Here is a 12,266-nt window from a genome sequence, read left to right on the forward strand (position 1 = left end):
TGTTCAAGACGAAGCCTGCTCTACGTCGGTTGTCTACTAATCTTATTTGCAAATTGTATTAGGATGACTCTTTGGATTGTGCTTCACTGAGAAGAGACATGGATACATAGCGATGGTAGGAAGAGGATGATTCTCAGTTATTGTTACATGGAGGCAGGGAATGAAATCTCTCATTTTTGGTCAATTTTTTTTAGTATAACAAGTTTACATGCAAGTTTTTGTCCCATTAGGAAGTCTTTGGCCTGGTATAGATAGCAAGAGTTTTTCATCTTATTTCATCTCATCTAATCAATACCGAAATACCATAAATAAAAATATTTTTAATTTTTAATTTTTAACTTTTCCAAACTTTTAAATAAAATATAAAAAATAATTCAACTTTTTCAAATCTCAAAACAAAAATAATATTAAAAAATAATATTATAACAATATTTTAATTTTGTAATATTTTTATTCAATTTTTTCTCTCTCATTTCTCAAAACCTCATAAAACATCTCAACACAAATTATTTCACTACTGTTCACAAACTATTTCGTTACTATTCACCATCATTTTATCTCATCTCACAATTCAAATCAAGCCAAGGCCTTAGTTTGGTTTCACAAACTTTTGAAATCATCTCATCACATCTCAATATCCAAACATCATTCAAATATAAACATTTTTCAAGTATAGATTTTTAACTTTTTCATCTAATCATTATTTAATCATTACAATTTTTCCAAACTTCTAAACAAAATACAAAATAATTCAATTTTTTCAAATCTCAAAACAAAAATTATATTAAAAATTATATTCTAACACTCTTTTAACTTTATATTTATTTTATTCAATTTTTTTTCTCTCCTTTCCCAAAACTCCATAAAAATTCTAACTCAAACTATTTTATTACTATTAACAAATTATCTTACTATTATTTAAATATTTCTCATTTTATCTCATATGTGTAACCAAATGTGGTCAAAGGCTCCATTTGTTGCCCACGTTTACATGCTAAGACGGTCTCAACCCATCTTAAATCATTTAAATTTTCAACTTTTTTATCTAATAATTATCTAATTATTAGAAGTTTCTCAAACTTTTAAACAAAACATAAAAAATGATTCAATTTTTTCAAATCTCAAAACAAAAATAATATGAAAAAATTATATTCTAAAAATATTTTAACTTTATAATATTTTGTTCCATTTTTTCTCACTTATTTTTCAAAATCCCATAAAATATTTTAACTCAAACAATTTCTAACTCATCTTGTTGATGTCGTATTTCGCAGCCTGGGCAACTCCACGTTGTTGGGCTCGAACCTGGTTCCTGTTGAGATGAAGAATGGGGGGCTCAGAGGCCGTGGTACCTCCGATACTTAAATTAGTTTTAGTGTAGGAGAGACAGAGAGAAAGAATAGATCAAGGAAGATGATAAATAGAAATATTCAAGAGTTTGAGTAACCCCCTTCTCAGCTTAGGGATGGGGTACTTATACCTGGCTGGGGTGAACCTCGAGGTGGACAGGGGATAAAGACAACGTGGTTCTGGTCAGGCACGTTCGTCCTCCTGCGCCGTCTGGACAATAGGGCCAAGGATAGGGGATGTCTCTAAGTGTCGGCCAGTTATGGTGTTAGGCTGTCCTGCCTTACCTCTCATTCTTTTGTTAGCGTTCTTGTCCAGTGCTTCTCCTTTTAGGCCTCCTGCAGGCCAACTCGGTCCAGCCTAGGCCTTATTTGTGGGCCTTATCCTCAATGCTCGAATGTTCTGGAATTATTCGAATGTAAATATGTATACGTTTGAACATAATGTAATTTTTTGACTGTTATTAATGATGATTTTCACAAATCATCACATAAAATATTTTTTTTAATGACGATTTTAACACCGTCACAATTGTCAATGTTAGAGTGTGAATCTTTGACCATTTTACTTTATTTTTTCAAACGCATTCACTGGGGCTAAGAAAGATAACTGCTAACCTGACAGGGAAAAGTCTGTAGTAATCTACCGAGAGGAATCTATCAAGTTGGGAAGCAGATCTTAGTTCACGAAGTTGAGAGCTGTGAAATGAATGAGTGAGCCTGCACCATGACAACATTTAAAAACCTTGTTGACAGGCGTAGTAACAAACACAGTTAGAAATATCTTATACTTGTTCAAGGTTTTTCAGATATGCTTTCTGTGAACGTGTCATGAGCAGACAAATTATAAAGAGCAATGTACCCTTCTTCATCCTCAATTTTATCATCATTATTAATAGCAGCCGATGATGTGACACATTTTAATTAGATTCACATGTTACCGACCTAATTAATAACCAATCGCTTCATGCGCGCGTGCGTGTGGATTATATCATAAGAAAAGTTGTGATTATATATGTAGTTTTAAACGAGGAAGAAATTAAACTTCAATTATCGAGTCTCGAGAACAGCCTGAATGAGAAATGAAGTTTGAAATTCAGAGAATCTCCGTTATTACATGAGAAATGATAATATTTGTAATAATAGAATGCGAAACTGTCACATAATTTTTTTTTTTAAAAAAAAAAATAAAATTTATATAAAAAAATTAATTTTTTAATAATAATTATATAATACTTATGTATTATACGATTATATATAATATTATTCTTATTATTACATGGTATGAGAGGAGATGGGAATGCATAAACAGTAGTATTATTGGTACGTACAACTCATACAAGGAGGAGCTAAAAAAAGACAAAAACCAGCAGCTGTTGTGAAATGTAAGCGTGTAATATTGTTTGTCATGCATGTTAGAGACAGAGAAGGACAGAGTAAAGAGAGGCTTCCTACTTTTGGTTAGGGCAATGAAAGTTGCCCTTTATGACATACAATGCAATACCCGCTGGCTAGCTGTATTTTTGTACATTTTTCCTCAGATCTCTCTCTCTTCTCTCTCATGGTTATGTTACTATTTATTTATGATTTTATTAATTCTGTGCACTCCATAAAAATTGCTGAATAATGGTGGGTTGCTTGGCCAAGAAGTTCTGACAAAGGAATATCATCTCATTTATTTTTCGAATTTTATTTCAATTCTCTCTTTAGTTTTGGCGTTATTAATTAATTTGTGATCAAACCATGATCAGAATCTTTAATTTTGATAATTAACACGTTTATATATTAATTTCCAATAGATTGATCATGTAAAAAATAAAAATAAAGATAAAATTATCCTTTTCTATGACTTCTAGCTCAACTAATCTAAAATATATATAGTGTTTCAAAATAACGTTAAATACAGTTATGTAGTACGTAAGTGTCGTATAATTTTTTTAAAAAGAATAAATATAAATCGAAATTACTATTTAGAAATATCTATTTTGTATACATGATGTGGCATCATCTAGACCACACATCTTCTCAAGTAAGTATTAGAAACAATCAATTAAAAGTAACCATGCAGTGAATGTAAAGTATGCACTGCTACAATAATTTCTCTTTAACATTACTTTTTTAAAAAAAATTGAGATTCATTATTAAAAATTAATTATTTTTTTTTTATGTAAATCTTATATTTATTATTATTATTTTTTAAAAATTATGTTGTACTTGCACATTTCATGATTATAAATATCATTTGTCTTTTATTCTTTAAAGGTCGGAAAATTTGGGGTGCAACGTGCACTGTAGAGACAGGAGGCGTGAAAATTAACTGGCCGGGAGGTGTACGTGTGAGGCTCATACATGGTTGAAAATGAGGACAATAATGGTTGCAACTAGCTAGCTAGTACATCAATAATTGAACAATGCTAAGGTATTATGGAATCAAAATCCTGATCTAAAATTATCAAAAATTTAAATTCTGCCGGGCGTTTTAAATTATTCTTATATATATATATATAAATCGTTATTTTCAAACTAAAAATGATTCACATTTCTTCAAATCAACATTTATAACATGTACTAAAATTTTAAAATATTATTTTATTTTCGTTCAAATAATAGTACTACTCGCATCACATGTGATAAATATTGATTCGATAAAATCTAAACCACTTATTTATAAATAATGACTAGCTAAGATTTAAAACAAAAAGAGTAATAGTGTTATATACATTCTTAGGGACGTCATCATGTCCAAGTCCAACGCATTCCTTTTTAAAAAAAAAAGTAAGGTTTACTATTAAAAAAATAATTTTTTATATAAATCTCAAATTTATCTATTTTTTTAAAGAGAATTATGAGAAGTTTATACGCCCTAAAACTGTAAATATCATTCTCTTAGAAATCACATGAGATTTTTCAGCTAAAAGTTGTGAAGGTTAGTGATCCATACTCATATTGGATTTCACAAATAGGGCTAGTTTAGGCAATGGAGTATTTGCATACTATTTATTATTTTATTATTATTTTTATCTATTTTTTATTATTATTTATTATTATTTAATATTTTTTTATTATTTTATTATTACTTTTTCACTATTATTCACAGAATATTTAAAATTACTTTACTATCCAAATATTGCAACCTAAAGGTAGATGATGGATGGAATGGCATTAGCTAGTTATATACAGGTATTCCAATTTGCACAAAAAACAAAACTTTTAAGAAATGGAGAAACATGTGATTTTTAAATTTTATTTGAAAGTGGAAGCTTATTACAATATTATATATCGCGTAGTAGTACCGTACGTAATTAATGAAAACAAATTATTAGATTAATATTATATATTGCATGAAAGTAAAGTGTCTTTGACTAATTTTGGGCACTGAAACATATTTTATATATAGGACATCCAACAACAGAAATTAATAGACAATTATGTTTTTTTTGATAGGCAAAAAATGACTATATTATAATAATCTTATTATATATATGTATGACATGGTATAAGATTATAGCTAGCTAGCTAGCTAGGCATGCACGCATATCCATTGATTAAAACTATTATTTTCTTAATCTTATAAGCAATACCTACTACTTCAGGAGCCAAGGAAGATAAATTATTCATGGCCTTAAGTTTGGGATTATCCAATTAATGAGTCGTACGTTTAGAGGAGATATTATTTGAAACCATATTTATATATATATATATATATATATATATATATATATATATATATATCTTGGACAAAACCAACGTGCATGATAATTCTCTGATCATTAGAGGCAAGAAACAACATTTCCACATGCACAAGTACTACGTGCTCTGTCTTCTGATCTTGCACTCTTGCACCATGCATGATACAATATTATAAACAGAATAATCCTATTAATTTTCAATTTCCGGCATAGTGGAGTGACATTAATGATCTGAACTATAAATCATCCATCTCTCTTTGATCTCTTTCTACGTAGCAAGATAACTACTAGCTGTGAACCATGCATGCATGATCGATGCATCTCATCATGTTCACGTACAAGCTGGTTAGCATGAACTGGTTTAATTCTGATCACATGATGGATCGGTTGGCTGTTTTCCTCGGATCTTCAGAGGAAGAAACTCGAAAAATTGGTTTGAAGCAAAGCTGTCATCCGGCCTAGACGTGATGGGCACTTTGGTGTTCGTCCTAGAAACATGATCGTTACCATCCGAATTATCATTACCGGGGAGCGGGAAGAGGTTAAGAGTTTTAGATTCACAGCTTCTAATTTGATCCCCAAGATGGGGAACATCTTCTTTGTCGGGTGTCAACGACATAAAATAATGACTGTCTAAGAGCTTTGTTGTGTCTGACAAAGTAGCTGTTCTGGGCAAGGTTTTGATGGGAGGAGAACAAGGCGTCTCTGTACTTTGCCACGTACCACCACGCCTATCTCCTGTGCTTCTTCTCTGCTGTTGTGATTCTCTCTCCTCAAACTGAACCCACCAACCATGTGTGAATCTTTCATCTGCTATTGCTGCTTTATTCATTGACGTCGCAGATTCCTGAAAGTTACAAACAGTGAAAGTTGGAGTAAAATTCAAGCAAAGTTCGTTCAAAAGTTTCTAAAATCTTGCAATATATATAGCAGCCCTCGAACAGGAAGTAGTACTAAGGAATGCAGCTTTTGAAGCTATTAATTAAGCTTTTCCCAACATCGATCCGAAAGGTATTGATGTTCCTTATATAATTATTTTTTCTCTTTTGGTATCAACTGATCTAATTTGACCTTTCATTTATATGGCATCTAAATCCCTTTTGGGTATTAGCCTTAGCTAAGGTGAAGAGTATTACACGAAGTACAAAAGACAAAGATCATATGCAGACCTCCTTAAGCTCACTGCAGTTTAGAAGAGGTGCCCACTTCTTCTCTTGTCTAACTTTATACACTGTCCTCCTCGTCACTGTAGATGGAATCCAAAACAAAGCAAGTTCAACTTTAGACCATCTCGATCGAGACTAAAATAAAAAAAAAAAAAATGACAAAACAACAGAACTTGGGGCCAATTTGGAACTATTGTCCTAGCCTAGGACATGTTTTACTGTTTTTAAAAAAGTACCAAACATCGAATTCATGCATGTTTTCTGACGAAAATTAGCGAGTACATTGAAAACACTGTGCTTACAAGTTTTCTTTCTGTATACTGTAAAGACAATAGTCCTAAAATCATTTTGTGAAAACACAACCAGACATTAATTGTGATGGATGCATGCAAATATAGATCATGAATAGGTCATAGTGCCCTATAGCCTTTCTTTTCTTTTCTCTATTTTCTTTTTTGAAATTTTTGGATTGATTTTCGTAAGACCCAAGAAATAATAATTGGTAAAATAGATCGGATATGATTCTATATGAATATATAAATTGTTACCGGCCGATTCTTTCTCAGCTGGACTGCTACCACCATGTTGCTGCTCTGGTAAATGTGATGCCATTTCACGCCGACGTTTCTGCCGCTCTCTCGCTTTATGATTTTGAAACCAGTAGAAAACATTCTTCCCTTCAATCTTTCCAAACCTCCGAAGATATGCTGCAATCTGATGGATTTGCTCAGCTGTTGGAGTTCGTGTTCCACGCCGATACAAATCTTCAAGGGCCAGAAGCTGCTCCGAAGTTGGATTCCACCGAGTAGTCACCAATGGCTGCGGGTTGAAATTTGTCCTAAATTGTTCAGTTACATAACGGCCTGTAGAATAACAAAATCATGGATGAATAAAAGGCGAGTAAATTAATGAATATATAAGAGCATATTGAAGTATAAGCTGGAGAAATTAGAATCAGATGTACGTAAAATAAAGTAAGATTGCCAAAATCAAGTACATATTATATATCTTTTCTCTCTCACACACACATGCACGCCAGCGATCATGGCATACCTGGTTGGTGATTCAATGAGTAAAGACTGGTGAAATGAGTGCTGCAATCACGATAAGGAGGGGCCAATATTGGAGAGATTATAGTATTTCTGGGGACAAAAGATGTTGGCTTTGGAATAAGGGGCCGAAGCTTAAAACCACTGACTGGGTCAGAGAGGTTAGTGATCTCCCTGCCATCGCCATGAGAACCCATCGTCCACATTGTGAAGCACCAAAAAATTACCTAGTTTTGATCTGTCTCTTGTTGAGGGACCGTCGATATAAGTTCAAGATGATGGTGTAATAGGATATTAATCCTGGCAAGAGGAAAAGATAAAAAGAAGGAAGAATAAGCAAGCTGGAAGGGGGGAAATAGATGAAGAAAGTTCTGAAGTATTTGGTCTTAAACAGATGAGAGATGAGTCGTCTGAGGGAAGACCAAGACAGTAGCTAGGTTGACTATATATGCTTTCCTGATCATCTTATATGGAATTAATTAAAAGGGCTGAAAACCTAAATCACAAGCATATATAGAGAACATGCATGAAAGAAAGGGAGGGAGGGTTCAAGGAGGACAAAGCAGAAGAATTGGGAGCAGGCCAGAAGCGTGGAATTCTAGGAGATATAGGGAGACGAAGTATAAAAAGGACGTGAACGCAATATTCATCATGATGTTGATCTTTATATCATAAAGCCCCACCAGATCGACCACCTCCCCATTATTGTTCCATGATCTTCTGCTGCATGCCTTTCACACTTCTCGAGATGAAATCTAAACCGTTAATATTTCCATCCTCCAAAAATATCTATCTGACATTTTTACTATATATAATGATACATATATAAGATAATAACTATATGAGTAGTAATGATATAGCCAAAATATATTTCACAATATATTTCATAACAATATTATAAAATAAAGATATTTTTATAAAATAATATTATTTTTATAAGATATTTTATAAAAATATTCCATATTTAAAATATAGTTGTATAAAATATTATAAAAAATATTGTGTATAAATCATTTTACTTCATCTAAAGTTTGTTAGTTAATTATATATATGGATGATAAATATTTACATGACATTAACTTGTCAAGTAAAACCTAAACCAATATAATAATTGTTGAAGGCTTGATTTCATCATCGTCATTCAACACGTTTTAGGCCTAATTTGGATACTGAGGTGAAAATATATTATTGTTATTTTTTATTTTATTATTATTTATTATTATTATTTATTACTATTCTATAATCTATCATTATTTTTTTATTATTTTTTTACTATTATTCACAAAAGATTTGTTTCGATCGAAAGATTTCTTGTCTCGTTAAAGATATTCATTCAAACCTTCCTCAAAAGACAATTAATTCTGGTTCGATCGATCATAAAATCCATGCATCAAATTAAGGGTCAATAATTAGTGCACAATCAGCTTGCTAGCTAGTTATTAGATCAACCCCCACAGTACTGTTATAGCTAGGATGCATTTCCATTTCGAGAATCTCACTCGATCCATGGACTCAGACCTAACAATTTATTATACGACTCGTCAACCTGACAAGAGATAAAATAAAGGATTAGGGCTTCATGTGTAGTGGAGTTAGGGTAAACAAGGGTCAACTCAGTTAATTAGAGAACTATTTGCAGTTAGATTTGGGTTATGCTGGTGATACAATTAACATGATGCATTTATTTATATAATAATGATCAGTTCATGTGTCAAAATTGAGGAGTTTGAGTACCCAAAAAATGGTTTGAATTTATAATGTTGAACCAAATAGTCTTAGGTCTCGTCTAGTTACACAAATCATCTCATCTCGTCTTATCTAATCACTACAATGTTTTTAAATTTTCATATAAAATACAATAAATAATTCAATTTTTTCAAATCTCTAAATAAAAATTATATTAAAAAATTATATTCTAATAATATTTTTATATTCAACTTTCATTTCATCTGTGTAACCAAATGAGGTCTATTCATCAGTACTAGACACCATATATATGAACTCCAATTACCGTACGTACTCTTACATGCATGCATCATGTTCTGATCAAAATCCCAAGGCGTAGAGGGACTAATTGATATTAACATGCATGCGATCGAGCTAGCTAAGACAATTAACCCTACATGAAAGTTATTTTTTGAATTTCTTTGATCCTTCTAATTATAGAACGAGCCCTAAATGAAAGTGGTTTTAATACATATATGTACGTACGGCTTGCGTGGGAGAAAGTTAAAATCCACTTTATGACTAGAAAAATTAAAAGAAAAAAACTAAAAGAAAAAGAAAAAGGATATTAATATTGATCAACATGATAAATATTTATAAAGCTGCTAGCTAGCCCTGCCCCTCACATGAATAATGTGGTAGCGTGTGAATTGTAACCATGCAATAACGTTGCAACATGGAAATTAAAGCTGGGATCGATGATGTTCGATCGTCCACATACCACGTACGTAATGGGTGCTGTCCTATTAATTAAATATTTGATAAGCTTAATTCGATTTTAGTGGGGCTTTCCATAATTCCATGTCGGCTCGATCTAGTATATGTAAATTAATTCGCATGCCAACTTGAACCTGACTTTCTATTCCTTGCCTCCCCTCTTAATTAGCCTTTCGAATCATAAATATAAATTTTTTTCAAGTGTACGTACTACGTCTGGGCCCGCGGGAGGCCGTGTCCATCATTATTAAATTGCATGCTGAATTTATTCAGTTGCTCATAATAATTGTCCATCATAATAATTGTTCGTATATATATATATATATATATATATATATATATATATATATATAATATGCTTGCTTGCTAGCTATAAGTTTTGATATTACTTTTGACGTGCGTACTATAATTATTAATTGTCTGCAAATTTATGAGAATATTAAGGTAATATATATATATATATATATATATATATATATAATGAACAGAGAGAATATTATATATATATATATATGTGAGTAGTATTATATGTACTTACAGTTTTACTTATAAGACTCATTTAGTTAATTTTCTTTTGAATTATTTCAAATTTTATGATTTTTAATGTATCAATAATTGATATGTAGAGAAATAATAATTTTTTTTATAAATTTTTTTTAAATCCATTTAACATTTATATATATATATATATATATAATATATATGCCTGCCAGACCGCCCCCAAGATCATGTATTTATATATCAATTAAAGGAGCTAGCTGCTAGCTAGGGCGCCATGGCCAGCTTGCATGTATACATGTGTGTGCGGTGACATGAGTTGAAAGAGCCGTACATGATTACGAATTTATTATTGGAAAGGTGTCATATTGTAATGAATTGGTGGGGTTAGTTAAGCATATATTGGTATATATAGGTGAATACCATGGAGATCAACATGAATGTTGCATTAATAAGTCGTACATGCAGCACACGTGATGTCGATGACTGGCCGCTATGACACCCCAATATTGCACACACGCACGCATATACATATATATATATTTTCCTTGCTAGCTAGGGTAGATCGGCCTAGATGATCTATATATAATTTATATCTATGATGATCATGAATTCCCCATAGTTTTTTTGATATATGAAGGTAGAAAAAACCTGATCATCCTAGCTAGCTATTTAACAATCTGCAGCAGCATACTCATGATCATGCTGACCTACCTAATTATATATATATATATATATACACTCTATTATAATAAGTGGTTAGCTAACTGTAAATAATAATTTTTATTGTTTTTCCGTTATGTTCGTTAAGTCTTGTTTTATCAAAAGATCCTTAAAATTCTTGACCATTTGACGTGTAACTCCCTTATAGAATTTAATGAAGGATCCTGTTTTACCAAAAGGTCTTTAAGACCTTTGACTATTTGACATGTAACTCTCTTATAGAATTTAATGAATGATCATGTTTTACCAAAAAACTCTTAATAGAATATAATTATTATTATTATTATTATTAATATTGAATATTATTAATTTGATTAGAATATAATTATTATTAATATTTTAATAATTAGTAGAACTATAAAATGTGATAAAATTAAAAATTATTAAATTAATAATATTTTATTATTATATAGAGAGTAAATAGATAATCCAATATGGATGCAGATCAATGCTCATACTTAATTTACTGAAGTTTAGATTTTTTTTAATTTTAATTTTTATCTTTCTTTAATCTTATATTTTTTTTCCTAGATAAATAAATTACTAATTTTTTCATTTTTTTTTTATTTTATTTAAATCATTATATCGGATGCATCCTGGAGCTAAGGCACCCGGGCCGTTCTCCCGTGTGTGTATATGCCTCCCTCTCGCCTTTTTAAACACTACTTCTCTCACGCGTACACATGCATACCGCCAAGCTCCAAAAAGCTGGAGCTAAAGCTGATCTTTTCCCTCTATGTTTGTTCCTGATCAGTAAGTGAATTAAGGAAAATATATTCATAATAGAATCCAAACCCCTAATAACCTTCATTTGTCTGATCCTATATATAGATTTTGAAGCCAAAACAACTTAATCAAACTCGATCGTTATTATAAGGAAATATCACCCTTCATCTCATGTTAGAGTACTGTCTAGTTCACCTATTTGCTTGTTCTATAATTCCCGGTCAGTATGGGAAATGACTTGTAACCACCCAAAACATAAAAAGGTTTGGAATTGAACAAAAGAAGCTCTGAGTCATTTATTTATGGACAAGTCGATTCCGTCATGCTTGTTTCAAAGTTTAAAGCGAATAAACCCTAGTTGATCCGATGATATTTTGTGCTTCTCTGTCTCTCTGATCTATCTGCATGTTGGTATTTGCAGTTACAAACAAACCGGTCCACCGGTACCATGACCGGGGCTAGCTAGCTTGGTCTGCAGTTTTATCGTTCTAATGAAGATTGCAGTAAACCTATAACAAAGTACTCCATAAAACTTATAACTTGTCTTCCATGGTTTAATAAAGCTGCACCAATATTCATACAGAAGTCCTGGCCTGTTCCAAACTTTCATCATTCTTAAGAAGATTA

General features: G+C 31.5%; 1 protein-coding gene across 1 annotated transcript; it reads right to left on the reverse strand.

Moving 5' to 3' along the window:
* Positions 1-5,113: 5,113 nt before the first annotated feature.
* LOC121258088 (WUSCHEL-related homeobox 1-like) lies at positions 5,114-7,833 on the reverse strand. Its single transcript, XM_041159443.1, has 4 exons — positions 7,255-7,833; positions 6,750-7,064; positions 6,205-6,281; positions 5,114-5,882 (listed from the first exon to the last, which is right to left on the reverse strand). The coding sequence occupies exons 1-4, from the start codon at positions 7,454-7,456 to the stop codon at positions 5,397-5,399; spliced, it is 1,080 nt and encodes a 359-aa protein (XP_041015377.1). The 5' UTR covers positions 7,457-7,833; the 3' UTR covers positions 5,114-5,396.
* Positions 7,834-12,266: the final 4,433 nt, after the last annotated feature.

The sequence above is a fragment of the Juglans microcarpa x Juglans regia genome, chromosome 3S (genome assembly GCF_004785595.1).
Source record: "Juglans microcarpa x Juglans regia isolate MS1-56 chromosome 3S, Jm3101_v1.0, whole genome shotgun sequence".
Lineage (NCBI taxonomy): Eukaryota > Viridiplantae > Streptophyta > Magnoliopsida > Fagales > Juglandaceae > Juglans > Juglans microcarpa x Juglans regia.